Raw genomic sequence first — 16,405 nt, 5'->3', positions numbered from 1 at the left:
CACAGTCGAATATCTGAGAACCAGGGCTAATACAAAAAACACTTTCTTTACAAGATACCTATACTGGTACTGCAGTTGTGATTTGGGTGAAGTAATCCTTTAAACAGTGTAAGCGTGTGCTGTTACTGCAGCTCAGAAAGATTTCCAAATGTACATTAGGAAATATCCTTGAGAAAGTCCCAGGTTGTCTGAGAAAAGTTTGATGTTACAGTTACTTTGATGAAGGTTGAGATTGTGAAAGGATGTATGACGAATATTCTTTTATAATGGTGGTAGCATGTTACAAAATATCTAGTAAACAGCATGTGTCCACAAGTTTGCATCTATAGTCTAGACCAGGGGTGTCAAACTCATTTTAGTTATGGGGCCACATACTGCCCACTTTGATCTCCAGTGGGCCAGACCACTAAAATCATAGCATAATAACGCATACATAACGACAATATTTCTCTTTGTTTAAATCATTGGTGAAAGTTTTTGGATGATAAACCCTATTTTAAGGTCTTTCTACAATAAACTAGAAACATAAAGACCAAAAACTCAGACATCAGCCCACTGTTTATCTGCCTGGGCTCTCCTCTGCAGATTCCCTCGCTTTGTGACGCGTTTGACGTCAAACGCGTCACAAAGCGAGCAGCGAGCGCTGCTGCCTGTGGCACCGAGCGCTTCTTCCTCCGGAGCAGACGTCGCATTTACGCTGTTTTTGAAGCAATTACTGGATCGATTAAAAAAAACAAAAAAAAAACGTTTGTACTCATAAACCTCCATATTCTCATAGAAATGCAATTTATGTCTTTCTGTAATTTTCACACTTAGCAAAGTCATCCGGCGGGCCGAGCTGGACCCCCTGGCGGGCCGGATCCGGCCCGTGGGCCGTATGTTTGACACCCCTGGTCTAGACCATAATGAGAAAAGACACCAAACAATTAGGGTCAAACCATTAACACAAATTGTTTTTCCTCTCCTAACAGTACAAGTGTCAGAGTGCTCGTAAAAACTCTAGCGGGAACGACGACTGTGAGGTGGGTGTCAGAAAGATCATGGGTGGTCAGAAATCCATGTACTTTCAACCATCAACCACATATCGTATCATTTCTGATTTGTCTTGAATGCTTTATCCTCAGGAGGGTTTACGCAACACTGATTTCACCACCACTTTGACTGTGTTTGGACTAAAGCCAAGATCAGGTTTGATGACTATTGTCTTAACTTTTTGGCTCAGTGTTTTTACTTCAAACTGCAGTCATAATCCTGGAACTTTTGAAGGTTTATAAACAGGTAATCATAGACTGATTGACTTTTAAATGCGTTATGGAAATGTACGATAAGCCCGTGCGTGAGGAAATTCACATCATGCATGACCACAGCCCATGTCCACAAATATATCAGATATCTCCTGAATAGGTTACTGGACATATTAATGAAATAGACTTTTGAAAGGTCAAATGCGTTACATTTAACATTTTGAATTTTTTTTGAAAATTGAGTAGAAAACAGTCTTGTTTTTTATTTATTTATTTTTGGAAATTTATTTTTATTTTATTGTACTCTATTAATCCCCGAGGGGAAATTCTTTCGCTACAGCAGCATCCCGAGGGGGAGCTGCTGCAACAGGCTGCCACGACTGCGGCGCCAACTAACCTGAGGTGCATGTTTTGGGTTTACTTAGTTCCCTTCAAATAAGTGGAATTATCAAAATAATATACTGCCAAAACACTTCCTTACTGTAAACGGTAAAGTTGTGTTCAGACCAAGATTCACATCTGTATGCACTTTTGTCCTCACATGAAATCAAAAAAATATTTTGGGCAGTCTCAACATCTTTTCTCTGAAAGTGGCAAAGGTTTTCTGAGTCACTTTTAATCTGTACTGTTCCTGATGAACTCCATTAGGTCTCACGCATTAATTTTTCTTCAGTAGTAATACATCTTGTCATAGTATCATTATTGATTTGGTCTGTAAAGGTGATAGTGAAATATTCAATTTCTTTACTTAAGTAAAAGTAACAATTCAACAAAATACAAGTAAAAATCCCACACTGAAAAGGTTACTAAATTAAAAGTTACTATCCAAAAAATTTACAAAAAGTATCAACTGTAAAAGTACTCAATGCAGAAATCCTTGATACTCTTGCACTAATGTTATATAGGGGTAGAAATGAAAAACAGTTGTCACTATGGATGATTATGCTAATTATTTACTGAATGAATGTATCCCTGGTTTGATTTGTAAGACTTCAGAAAACAGTTAAAGATGCCCATCAGGACTGTGATGCCTTCAAATAAATTTTTCTCTCTGATAAACAAACCTCAAAATTCTGAGTTTGTGGTTCATCCTCAGTTTAGAAAAATGGCATCATAAAATGTTTGGCATTTTGTCTTATTTTGATTGATTTTTTTGTTGTTGTTGTTAATTTTCTGTCAAATTGACTAATAAATTAATCAACTAATCCTTTGACATACTATTAGTAAGTGTCATCCAGAGACATTGCATCATATTTCGTCATATGCATCAAGTCTTTCATATTTAATTTTTTTAACTGCTAATTACAACCGCTGAAGAAATGGAGTGGTGTACGAAGAACAATTCTTCCCCCTGAAATACTGAAGTTGGAGTAGAAAGCCACATAAAATGGAAATACTCATGTAAAGTATAAACAACTCAGATTAAATCTTGTGTATGGCCCAATAAGAAACACAACCTGTCTCAACTAATTGAAAAGTTTTTGATAGTGACCGAATGAAGATGAACGCTCAATCCCCCCTCTCTCCTGTAGATCAACTGTAGATGTGTATTGGGATGACGTTGTACCCTTGTTTGACCTTTGAATGTCTGCTTACGTCCGTTTTATCTGGAATTCAGAACGGTGAACCTCATTTATTATTTCAGCCTTCACCAGAGGAAGCCGTCAGGAGTACAGTTCAACAGACCCCAGCTTCACGATGAGGAGGAAGATGGAACACTTGAGAGAGGAAATGGAGCAGATAGGACTGTTACGGCAGGTCAGACTTCAAATACCTTTTCTTTTTCAGAACTCACTGAGTTCCAAAGGAAACCAAAGGATGCCAGATCCTGTTTTTGTTCCTGTGTTTACTCCTTTGAATGAGTCAAATTAAATGTCCATGGGATTGTGACTGTCTTCACTAAGTGTTTCCACATAGCAGGCACCTGCCCTCGGTTCCTAAGAAGTTGAGTCTTCTGTGTATATTTGCCCTTTACCGACGCATCCCTTTTTGTTAAGCCCTTGCAGTGAATCTTGACGTATGTAAGATTAAACCTCATCACCAGGTTACTGTTGTTAATTTCTTCTGAAGTCGAGAGCTGTCCTCAGAAATGCAATGCAAATCGGGATAAGCAAAACAACCTGAAGGTGTGGTCAACCTCCCTGATAGTGCTTTGATAGTATCTGGTGGATACTAAGTAATGTTCTGAATTTACATCATGCCTGTAAGATTAAGATGTGGGGTACGCCTTCTTAAAAGTTTTCCACGACAGTGTTTTACAAAAGGAAGAAAACAAAACTGGGGCATAAAAGAAACATGTGAAAGAACATGAACAAAGGTGCTGGTCCTGACCAATAACGCCAACGAAAGGAAAACGAGGCATGTACAGGCAATGCTTTGGGTACATTTACTGCTAAATGTGCCCAATGCACATTGGGTTTGTAGGGTTTGTAGATGGAGGAAGTGAGCGGTAAGGAACCTTTCATGTGCTACTTGGCTGTCCCCAATATACGGATTATTCTTACTTTGAAGGGATGAGCTCCAATGTGCTTTGGGGGCATAAATTTCACACTGTTTGGACAGCGGGGCCTTTTGGTTCTTATTTTGCTTTCCAAAAAGGATCCGGGGCCACATCTAGCCCCTGATAACAGATATAACAAAGGCTTGCTGTGTTATTTAGGCGTTAGTCCTGTTGATCGAAGGAGACACTGGAGCCAGATGGAGATTTTTCATATTCGGTTTCCAGATGTGTTCTTTTTTTTTTTTTTTTTTTGTCTCATTAGTTGAATTGTTATAGGGAACTCCCTGTGTACAGTTTGTTTTATGCCTGGAGCATTTTGTATATTTGTGAAGATGCCGAAAGGAGGGAAATAAACTGTTGTCTCCCTGTTGATGGTTAGCAATGCTTTGGAGGTTTTTGTTCGCATGCCTGGTGTTCTCATGGCTACATTTGATACTACTACTTCTTTTGATACTACTAATTCTCTCACAAAGAGGAAGGGCACCGTCTGTGTTGACTGGTTTGGAAATTTCAAGGCCTACTGCCATGTTGGTTCAAAAGTTTAGATTAGAAGTTCATTTCTGACCGTGGAAACAGTGGTTGACTGTTTGGAAGGTCGAACGGTCTTTTAGTGTCAATGAAATCATTGTCATAGCTAGGGAGAAGCTCCACTGCTTTCTAGTTCTAGGAAAATGTTCTGAATGGAAACTACAACTGAGGTCAAACAGAAGCAGATGGGTTTCAGAAAAGAAACAAGAATTCATGGTTCAGAGTTTCACATTCAGAAAAACCATCAGACATGATAGAGGGCAGAACAAACCCTCGTTCATCAGCTTTATGGGGAAAGCAAAAAAGTATTTGATAATCTGAATGAAACATCAGATATTAGACCACTGATTTCAATAAAATTACACCCAAAATATTCACAATTAATACCTAGATCAACTATATGACTGTATTGTGATGGTAAAACAAAGTGCCCCAAAAGAGGCAAGAATGCATCATGTGTCTCAGTCTTATCCTGCTCTTCAGTGACTGAATCACGATGACAAACACTGTATTCACTGAACTCTGCGCCACTAGCTTCTGGAGCTGAACTATACTGATGAAAAATGTATCTTGCAACTACATCTTCATCATCAGGTGGTGAATTGCAGAACTCTGGACCACACCTCCTCAGATGTACTGAAACATTATTATTATTTTAATAAAGAATAACTCTAAACATTTTCCTGAATAATCAAAATCATATTTTCTGTTTTATGAAAAGCAGTTTATACAATCACAAGAGCTTAACCAACAGCATTTACCAGAGTGACATTATGTTGTAAATATACCCAAATACGATTAATTCAGAGCAGGTCTAGATGCTCCTCTCAGATCACAGTGATTACAACCACATGTTCTTTCTGCCCTAATAGGCACTTGCATTTCTACTTATCTACTCTCACAAAATAACAAACTCTGCTGTGTTTCAGTGGGACCTTAAATATGAATAAAGAAGAAATGTGCCTAGAAAGGAAGGAGAGCTCACCATTATCATTCATTAAAAACAAACAAATCAAACTCCTTCTTTTAAAACAGAATACACCTTGTTTGTTCGTAGGACAGTGATGTCATTCAGTCATTGCTCATGTGTTTGCAGAACATTGAATCCAGACTGAAGGTGTTGCTTCCAGACGATGTTGGAGCTGCTCTAATGGACGGAGTTGTCCTTTGCCATTTAGCCAATCACATTTGTCCTCGGTCTGTTGCCAGCATCCATGTACCATCGCCTGCAGTGGTAAGCACGCCGAAACTCTAAGGAGCGATTCTTTTATTGTAAATTACAAATGGTACAGCATTAGAGCATCTTAAATACCGCTTTATTATATTGAATGAACTTTTCTTGGTGAAAATGGCTATATATATATCTTGTTTTTCTACATAACCTTACAGTTTTGTGCTATGTTTTTATTTCACTAACATGATTTGACATTCTGGCTTCCAGCCAAAGCTTAGCATGGCGAAATGCCGTAGGAATGTTGAGAACTTCTTGGACGCCTGTAAGAAGCTGGGTGTCACACAGGTAATCTCAATATTATCACTCATGTATCATTTGACATGTTTTCAAAGTAAACACAGCTTCACATTTGATTTGCAATTATTTGTATTTATGTTAAGATTTATGACCTCCCAATAAAATTATGCAATAAATTCTGGAACATTAATTACAAACCTACAGTAACACCAACTGTCTGCTACATCTCTGCAAGTTATGTCATGTTCACTCACTGGTCTGGTTTGCAGCTTTATTTAGCTGAGCCATTAAGAGATGCTAATGGAAATAAAAAGCCAAAGCATTATTATTGTCTTTGGTCAAATCTACCTTTCAAACAAATATTCAATAGTTTAATCCACATAGAAAGCCATACCTGTCTTTTTTCCTGATGAAAAACATCTCTGCTAACTCAGGACAAGCTGTGTCTGCCTCATCACATCCTCGAGGAGCGCGGTCTGGTGAAGGTGGGGGAGACTGTCCAGGCTCTGCTGGATCTGCCTACATCAAAGCCGGCGCAGCTGTCGGCTGTTTGACACGAGCCTGAACGTTGCATCCAACACGCAGCCATCCAGCACACCTCTCTTCCCAGCCAAAACCTGCACCCCATTGCCAAGGACCAGAAATCCCTCCCCCCTCCCCTCCCCCTTTGGGAGTCTGCTTCTGCCTGACTGAAACAGGAGACAGGGTGATGAAAGGCCTCCGTCTCCTTATATGATGTCAGCCACCACCCACTTCCTGTCTATCACATTTCCACTTGTATCCTGTTCCTTGTTACTGGGGTCATTCTTTACGTGTGTGTGTGTGTGTGTGTGTGTGTGTGTGTGTGTGTGTGTGTGTGTGTGTGTGTGTGTGTGTGTGTGTGTGTGTGTGTGTGTGTGTGTGTGGGCCTGAAATGTTGACAGTGAGACTGAAGAGACAGACAGGTCAACAAGAAGACCTGTACATCCCACTCAACAATGACTACTGTGTCTGCAAGTGCCAGTACTGACAACATTTCCATGCTGGTGTTGGAGGCATTGGCAATGAGCAGATGACAGAAACATAGCTCACTCTTTCACTGGAGCAGACAAAGCTGCCTCGCAGCCACAAACCACTGAGTGACCTCTTGGGGCTCTTGAGACACTTGAGTTTCTCTTCTTTTTCTGTGGAATTTCTTTTTCCCATAAAAATAGATTTTTTTATTTTTCTATATGGTTTACATCGGGCTTCATCTTTTTTTGAGCAGCCAAGCCTGATTCATAAGTAGTGTGGATCTATTTGCCATGTGTTTGTCAGCAATTGCATCTGCACTGCTTTTTGAGGGAGTATGCAAGCTAGAATTGGATTTGGTGTTGTCTTTTGGAAAATCATGTTACACGTGACATTCTGTCCATTTTTTTTAAACGACTGTATAAATCACGCACAAAGTTTTTACTCAATTCAAACCTGCATGCACCAGGGGAAGCGACATTCGACCACTGTGATAACATGTGCTTGGCTCTTGTCCTGTTTTGTAGCGGGGGTTTTTCAGTGTACATGCAAGTTGTTGTTTTTTTTTGGAAAAATATTCTGTATATTAACTTTTCTAAAAGTTTTATACTTTCTTCCCAGTCATTGTCAATTATCACTTGCCATTTATGCAGAGTTCCCAGGATAGATTAGCTGTGTTGTACACAAAGCAGGATTTTATTGGGTTGCATAACCTCAGATAAAACATCTTTATACTGTGCGTGTTTGTGAGTGGAGGTGTCTGCGTGGCGACGAGTGTTCAGTGCTCCTCAGAGGCAGTCACTCCTGTAAACCTTCCACATATAGGATCTTATCTTACCGCCAAGCCACCCTCCTGTATGTAGTTTCTGATACGCTTCATTATTTCAGGGAAATTAAATTATTTATGTGTTTATTTACTTGTTTTATTTATATATGTTTGTTGCTTTGTGCGTCTCAACCCTGAAGTTGAACATTTATATCTTGTGTGTCTTCTCTATGTTTCTGATCAACGTAATGACTGTTGCCGGAAACTGAGATATACTGTTAATTACGGTGGCGGTGCCAGCTCTACAGACTGCAGCGTATGCAAACCACCAAAAGCAAAACAAAGTAGGAAAAATTATGTTTTGACAGCACAGAGACATTTCGAAAAGAACGCTGCAAGTACAGAAACACGCGGCAAATGGCACAACAAGAATGTATCCAGGGGGCACAAAAAATGACAAGCTTGTTGTACTTGTTTGTTAAAACAGACCGAAAACTTACGGCGTTAGCTCACTCTCCAACTTCTCCAATTGATTGCTGAGGTTAGTAGATTGCTGTGTTGCAACAACAAGTGCGTCTGTCACTTTTCAGTTTCCCCGGAAAACTTTTCTGTTTGCAGCTCATTTCAGTCTGCGGTTGTGTTTTCTGTATTTGCTGTTTTTGTATTTGTATTCACACTAGCATCCAGTTGGTGAAGATTTTTGGGAATTTGCTTGTGTTTTGCCTATTCATTTGTGCTTTCTCATGGTGTAGTGTGTCGAGCTTGCAGGGCCACCAGAGTTTCTCCAGGAGTGATTTAAAACATATTAGTGACATGCTTCGTTGTTTTCAGTACAGGGGTGTAACATGAGGATCATCCTGTGTGGAAAGTTTCAAACAAGTCTTTTCACACCATTTGTCTGTTGAGCTATCAGCAAGGTTTATATCATTAAACACACTTTCATAAGTGAGTTTTAAAACTGTCAAAGATTTCACAAGACTTGATCATGTTTACAATTGCGAAAGGTGTCAACTCGTGTTATCTCATTTAAAATAACACCCTTTTTTACTTTGTTTGAATTGATGTGCAACTACTTGAGGTTTGTTATATTTAATTAGTAATATAAATTTTCTTTTGAGGTGGTTGATATAGTAGTGTTTACTTTTTCAAACATTCCCTCAGGCAGGTGTGGTGCAACATCAGTTTGAGAAATAGGCCTCCATCAATTGAATGACAGCATTTAAGGGTGCAGCCATCGATGCTGTTGGAACTCTATTGTTTTTGTTCCAACTCTTCGTCCTCTTCTTATTTTGTTTTCTCTGGACAACTAAAAGTGTTGGCGCTGTAGTGTCCAGTTTGTGTTTCAGCTCATGTCTCCAGAACAGTGTGGTATTGGGTTAAAATTAATTCTCCTTGTTTATCTCTCAAGTCTTTTGCATCTTTGCTCCACAGGGGTTCTGCTCTAAAATTGTCAAATTTTGCAAAGTTTTTTTGTATTTTCTCAAAGCTTCTATTGACATCTCGTTAGCAACCGCTGGACCAATCATTGCATGGCTTTTCTGATCTTTTTTTTCAAACCAATGTCTCTTAATCAAAATGTCTACAGTACAGTAGATGTCCATATTTCTCACCAATTCATTGTCTGAATTTCACAAAACTTAACATGTTAGTTCTTTACATTTTGTCGACGATCCCAAAGTTTCATACAAATAGACCACTTGCAGGCGCTATAGTTAAAAATTGCTTTTTCTTTGACAAAATTATTGGAAAAGGTTCAAATTTGGTACAGTGACAATCATTTTTCAAAATTTCTTTGATAACTTAATCAAAGCCCGCAGCCAATCAAAATTCAGCAGCTTGTTATTTTCACCGTGAAAGTCAAATCAGCATGAAAATTGGCACGTAGCTTTATGATGTCATGAAGAAGCAGAGTGCATAACGTTAGAGCAAACGGCCTCAAGGGGACGCTACAAAAATGACTTCTTTGTAGTCATCAAACCCTGTCTCTTACTTCAAGTGGTCTTGATGGAAATCCTTTAAGTTCTTGAGCCGACTCTGTCTCATTATTTCAGTTTTTATTTATGAAAACTACAATTCATGAACAATTACTTAAGAAACAAGCATCTAAATCCTCGCAATCTGCTCAAATCACTGCCGTTTGAAGATATATACAGAGTGAAAATTAGAGTACATTATCGGTTTATTATAAATATCAGCAGTCAAATTACACAATTAATCAAGTACAAGTAAGAATGGGGGTGGTGTTAGCCATTCATCTCCTTAATGACTTGTTTTATATGTAGTGTGAATGTTTGCCTGTGAACCTGAATGTCACACAACAGTTAATACACACCATTAAAAGCTGCTGACCCTCACTAGGCTAATTTAAAGGCAACACTTAATGTACACAACACACGATTCTTATGTGCAGGATAGAAGTGTGTGTGAAGAAACTGTAGAATGGCCACAGACTACTGTATTTGAAAATACACATTTAAAGAAAGCTGACTGCTTCATGACCTGCATTGACTTCTGACAGTGACACGCTGATATGACATGGGTTAAATGAGCACTGATGGCCCATGCTCTTGCTTGTTCAACTCTGGCAGCCTGGCGTTGACAAAAAGTCCCATTTTAACAGCAGGCACATGGAGGCGGAGTAGTTAGATGATAATGTGACAAATCATCATGCTGGAAAACCCTTTTGTTTTTTTAGGTAGAGGTTAGGTTAAGTCGTGGAAAACTTGTGATGTCAGTACCTAATACCGTTTCAATAGCTTGAAAGTCAATAAATATCATATTAAACATCAATATAACATTGAAAAACATGACACATGACATGTGCCTTAAAGGAGCGGTACCTTTAGCTTGGTCTGCAATTATTTCCCAAGTTTATAAATCTATTAAATTCACCAGTAATTTTTTTCACTCTTAATTCATGATTTAGTTTTAGCTGTTCACCTCTATGTACAGGATGCTTTAGGATTTGTTTAACAGGATGCTTCTCAGCTTATGAGCTGCAGCTCTCATTGCTTACCACACAGGGGGAGAGTTAGCCAAAGTGCAAAGGACAATGTTAAAAGAAAAAAATCCATGGTCTATTGAGGGACTTGTGCTTCAGGTTCGATCAACTGACTCTAGCATGACTTTCATAATTCAGCTCATCACTGTTATTGCTTTACACCTTATTGTGCAAAGCTGTAAGTCACATGGTCAGATGTTCCAGTTTGAATACTGTACACACAAACCTCTGCTTCCTCTGAATAGGCTGTTTTTACTGACTTTGTGCCAGCATGTTCCAGAGAAAAGATGTCACGGAAATCAAACATAATACAGAGCATCAGTTGAACAGACCTTGAGTGTACAATATGCAGAGATCATCACGGAGTCTCAGGTCACACCTTCTTATGCAGAAAGTCCCTGTAAATGACTATACCGCAGGTGTTCCTTCCTGGTCTGTTGTTTGGCTTCATACAAGCCAAACAACAGACTCAGACAGACTCAGACAGTCTGCTTCTGGAAATGCCGTGCCATTGTTTTCTGCTGCTGCAGACAGGTTGTGTTTTTATGGTCGTGGTTACCATTTATTTATCAAAGCAGCTTTTTAACGGATAGATAAGTAAATACTCTTACAGAAAAATACACGTGAGTTTCCCATGTTTTCCACATGGGACACATGTGATCACATGTATGACACGTTTACCACTAGTTGCAACATATGATAACACCGGGAAATATGTGGAAATGTTTTCACATGGCAATCTAGAAGGGTTTCACACATTACACCATTATAATGTGGTCACGTGATCACGAGTTTTTGCACATGTGAAATTCATAGGTTTTTCTGTACGGGTAATAATAGCATGGAGTTTGTTGATCGTGTTCAGCAGTGGGTTTCATAGCATATCTATTTCATGTATTCACTGCATTTCCCACCATTTATAATTCATTTATTCTGAGTCTCAGTCAAATATCAAACTTCAAATTGTAACACACTGTTTTATGTTAGCATTACAGAAGCTGGTTTGGTATACCTGAACAACTGGACTCACACAGTCCACTGATGGTAGCTTTGCGACTTCTTTAATTCCTGGTGTACAAACAAGAAACTGACCTGTTATCTAAACCCGCCTCAGGTTTGTTGTGTTGCAGGTTTAGATTTAGATACTGCTGTGGTAAAAAGTTAAAAACGGTGCCGGATACTTTAAAAAAAATGATGTTTAAAACTGTAGCCAACAATGTCTGGCTATCATTTATGTAGCCTGTGTTTGCACTTCTGTGTTATACGCTACTACACATATTCAGTTGTTTTGAACTTTATGATTTGGGCTAGTTTGAGTTAAAAGGCAAAATGAAATGAAGTCAACTTTGGAACTGAATCAAAATGTATTTTCATGACTGGCACTGTACCAGTAGAGGTACTAAAAAGGTAACCACACAGACAATATTTTGTCTTAATCACTGTCAGTATGTGGTTACCACTATTTTTTTTTCTACGGGATTAAACACGATTGTTGGGTCGGGATGAATTATGCGTTGCTAGAGAAATAGCACAAACAACCAGGTTGAACGTAGTATTACCCTCTGCTAAAGCAAGAATGAATGTGTACCTCCATGTAGCTGGTATGCTCTTCGTAAATCATACAGTCCATCACTTGACCGACACTTGAAATGGTTAACAACTGTGTTTCACTGTACAACAGTAGGGCGCTGGAGGCAGAAATAACTTATCCCTTGTGTATTGTTTTTATTTTTCCATGGTAACACACTTTATATTTGGGTGTGTCATATCTCCCAAAGATTTTATCCGTTTTAATTCCATGTCTGTTCCACGTAATTTCCCTTTGTGTGTAACCTTCATTAATTCACGCTGGTGCATGCATGCTGAAGGTGATCATGTGTGAAAATTCAAATCAACATGTAATGTAATAGTTACCCTGATGCAATGGCTCTAGCAGGTCTGCAGTTTCCTTCAACTGTTTGCTAGTTGTAGATCCTTAAAGGTGAGGTGCCTCATTAAGAGACAGAGCAAAACAACTCAGACCTCAGTTGTCTGTTTGTGCAATGTAGTTATGTCATTACCACACTGAGGCCTTATAATTGTTTTGCCTGCAAGCACTACTGTGTGCCACGTTGCCCTTTCATTTAACCGAAAATTAACCAAGTGCCAAATCGTGAATTCATTACTTCAGAGGTATTTTATCATCACATTGTCTCAGCAAAAAATTTGCTGCTGCTGCTGTCTGACGTTTGCATACACAGGTACCCACACTGCTAGTAAGAGTTCAACAGAAGGTCTCTGTACTGATTTTTATCTGGAATACTAAATATTACCTGCAGTACTGTGGGATGTTTGTATGTTTAGCAGTAATTGCTAAGGCCTTTTTTGTAAAGGATAGATTCACACTAATTCATCTTAAAAACAATAGCCACATATCTGTTTATCTGTTTTTTGGTGGTTACAGTCTTTACCCCCGCGGACAAATCTTTGTAACTATGGTTTGTGAAGTTCAACCAAATATAATATGAGTCTTTGTAGGATGAGTCAGACAAATCAAGCACGTGTCATTTTAGTGTAATCAATGTATGTGGAAATACAAAGAGGAAATTCACACTGGGGGTATGCGAGTATTGTTTTAAAAGGTGAACCTATTCTACAAAATGTTTTCTCTGTTTGGAAGAGGTGGGATTCACACATAATGGTTATCTGCTATTGATGAAACTAAATAGGTGGCTGTCTCCATTTCTTAAACATCCACCTGTGTGTTATCATCTGGAAACAGTGTTTTACCTCAAGAGCAGTTCTAGCCACATCTTTATTATTTGGTTCTTCTGTTGTACTGATCTGTCTGATAAATAGATTTCATGGAAGATATGATATGAGGCCTGAGAGCAAGTTTGCATACTTCTGAAGGAGGGCAATGTACAGGATGTTCTTCAACATACATGGCACTCCCTCTACAGCAAGCTTAATGAACAGTGCTACATGCCTGAAATATAGAGAAGTCAAATTGGCACATCGTTTTCTCCAGTCAGTGGTGCTGATCTATATTTCATGTGTGTGATATTTCTGTTGTACCTGTAATTTGTTCAAGTGTCCTGTAGATTATGATTTGACATCTCATCATCATCAACTCAGACAAAACAGTGAAACAGTGAGTCATGTCGAAAAACACTACACTGCCGAGAACATTCAAGCTTGTGTACATAAGCCTTTTGTATTTTAAAACTAGTCTAATGCATGCAAGACTACAGAATGACCGAAGCTGACCTTCTGTACATATCATCTGTAAAAATTCCAGGGTTTTCTTAAGAAACAAACAAACAAACAAACATGGTCAATATAAAATAAAGTCAAATTCTTTGCAGCTCAGACTGTGGTGTCTTTATTATACCTTGCTTGATATCTGCTGATAATACAGTGGTTTATTGTGGGAATGCAGCTTTGGGAAGTGAACTGTAAGTGGCATCTAAAAATGTATATTGGTTCCATTTAATTCATTTCAGTTATATTTACAGTTAAAAATCCTAAAGAGCATTGCATTTTTTTTTTAAACAGCCAGATTGAAATACCAATGTCAAGGAAACAAAAACACGAAGCAGTAGTGGTATACAAATGCATGGGTACAAAAAGAGAGCATACCTAAGAGACTTAATGAAAAAAAAAATAGACTACTACATGAAATCATCAATGTTAAAATATCAATATCAATAAAATGGCAATGCTCAGGGAAATAATAAAATAACAACATGCAGTAGTGGCAAATGCATGGTGAGCCAAAGAGAGCAAAGGCTAAGCTTAACCTTGAAAATAGAGAGTGTAGTAGTGTTGTAGTTGGTTGGAGGTATAAGTACAGTGAGAGAGAAGACCTATTGTGATAATCTCCCTAAATCCAATACATGTCAAATGCATACAAACTATATTATAGCTACTGAGTACATGTTTTAAACTAGCATTGCAAAATTGCCTTGTGTCATTTGATGTCTGCAATGTCTCCATCTCCTCCACCCTCAACCTCAGACTCTTCCTCCAGTTCTTCTGTCCCTCTGCTGCCAAGCTGTGATGAGCTTGTTCCAGTTTTTCAGTCAGAGCCCTTTTCTTTTTCTGCTTCTGTTTCTTACAGCTCGAGTCTGTTCTTTTGTTAACTTATTCTCCCATTTCTGCATCTTTCCTGCCTGAATCACAACCACTTAAGAACTCTGTGTATGACCGTTTTCCATCTTGCTGGGAATATGTTACTCATTCCCAGATGGAAATGTTATTTCACACTTACAAACTGCATAAAAGTGATTGCTATGTATAATTTTGGATGTTATCTTTTCATCTTCATTGATTAGAGGCGATAAATTAACATTAATTCCGGCTGTCTTTGAAGTCTAAGTGCACGATGATGATTTGAGGTTATTATGGCATGTAGTGGCAAGAAATAAGTATATGTTGCGTGCAGCTGGTGTGATGGACCATGGGAGTCTTGTTCTTGGAGACTTTCAATAGTTAAGAGGTTTTGGCTTCCTTATGCAAGCAATGCTCCACTGGTGAAGGCTACTTTACACTCTTTTTTGGAGGTTGAAAACCTGCATATCTGACTAGCTGGACAACAAGTATACCTTTCCATTTAGCTCACAAAATATGTTTTGCCACATAGCTGCTGCTATTTTGGCTGAAACGTTGATAACATTTCAATGTTTGACTTTATCTTTAACTGCTGCAAGATGAGGATTATTCTTTGGTGCTTGAGAATAAAGGCACGCACAGGCAAAAAAAAAATCCTGTGTTCCTGCAGGCATTTCTTCCCTGAAAAAGAAAGATGATCTTGGCAGGGTTTTCTAGTGTCTAACCTGAGTCTGTTTTGAGCCCTTCTGTTTCTTTTTCTCTTACAGTGAACCACTGCTTCTCTAAAAGCTGTGTTTTGCACTATGGAACCCCAAATTGTTCAACTTTCAATCCATTACAAATGACATGATGAAATGATTAAATGTATGATTCAATTGTGTAAAATACACAAGGGTGGATCAGAAAGTTCTGAGACTGCACTTAACACAGTGGCATGCAGAGAGCAGGGGAAAGCTATTACTTTCGTGGGTAAGTATTCCAAGTCACGTTGTTTGATAAACATTAGCACCTGAATTACATGGGTTTGTGAGACCACTAGCATCTGTGTATTTGCGATTTTACGATGGACCTAAAACTCCATCAGAGAACAAACATTACATTTTGTGTCAACCTTTGAAAATCGGCACAAGACACTTTGAAATGCTTCAGAAAGCCTACGGCAATGAATCAGTGAGGGGTTTTGAGAGGCACTGAAATTTCATGAAGGACAGAACGTCATTGCTCAAAACCAAAGAGGGCGCACCAGGTCAGGAAAGCAACCAGGTGGGTTTTCTTTTACATTGTCAGGGTTGTGCACCATGAATTTGTCTCCCAGCGTCAGAGTGTCAACACGGATATGAACCCTGACCTTCTGAAGTGTCTGAGGGAACACATTCATTGCAAACGACCTTAACTGTGGTGGGATGGCACTTGGGTGCTCCAACATGACGCATCCGCTGACAGAACGTTGAAAGCGAGTGACTTTCTCGCCAACAATTGTCGCTCCATACCTCCCCTACTTGCAAGTTTTGGCTCCCTGTGATTTTTTTTCTGTTCCCCCAAAATTTTGACACAAAATTTGATGTGGGTCTTCTACTCAAGTTTCAGGTCCATGGTGACATCGCAAATGAGCACTTGCCAGCAATCACAAAATTGAGTGAAACTCAGGTGCTGCTGCTGTACAAGTGAAAAAACTTGGAATACTTGCTCAAGATGGTTATAGCTTCCCACTGCCGAGATACACGGAGTAGGTTGATCCCGTTTAGGATGTTGCAGTGCAGCGTTTGTATTTCCATGAATCAGGCCACACCTGTTTCTGATCCATCTGGCAATT

General features: G+C 38.9%; 1 protein-coding gene across 2 annotated transcripts in view; it reads left to right on the top strand.

Moving 5' to 3' along the window:
• The window catches only part of lrch2 (leucine-rich repeats and calponin homology (CH) domain containing 2), a 29,774-nt gene extending 15,928 nt beyond the window's left edge, over nucleotides 1–13,846 (top strand). For both annotated transcript variants that reach the window (XM_069146555.1, XM_069146554.1), the window contains 6 exons: nucleotides 972–1,022; nucleotides 1,125–1,188; nucleotides 2,890–3,002; nucleotides 5,369–5,506; nucleotides 5,714–5,791; nucleotides 6,178–13,846. In XM_069146555.1, coding sequence (XP_069002656.1) covers nucleotides 972–1,022; nucleotides 1,125–1,188; nucleotides 2,890–3,002; nucleotides 5,369–5,506; nucleotides 5,714–5,791; nucleotides 6,178–6,297 — 564 coding nt within the window. In that variant the 3' untranslated portion in view covers nucleotides 6,298–13,846. The remainder of the gene's footprint in view (nucleotides 1–971; nucleotides 1,023–1,124; nucleotides 1,189–2,889; nucleotides 3,003–5,368; nucleotides 5,507–5,713; nucleotides 5,792–6,177) is intronic.
• Nucleotides 13,847–16,405: the final 2,559 nt, after the last annotated feature.

The sequence above is a fragment of the Embiotoca jacksoni genome, unplaced genomic scaffold (assembly GCF_022577435.1).
Source record: "Embiotoca jacksoni isolate LCO1_2020_lvr unplaced genomic scaffold, fEmbJac1.0.p SCAF_13, whole genome shotgun sequence".
Taxonomy (NCBI): domain Eukaryota; kingdom Metazoa; phylum Chordata; class Actinopteri; family Embiotocidae; genus Embiotoca; species Embiotoca jacksoni.
The sequence above is the reverse complement of the archived record's forward strand: the minus strand, read 5'-3'. Positions and strand labels throughout refer to the sequence as shown.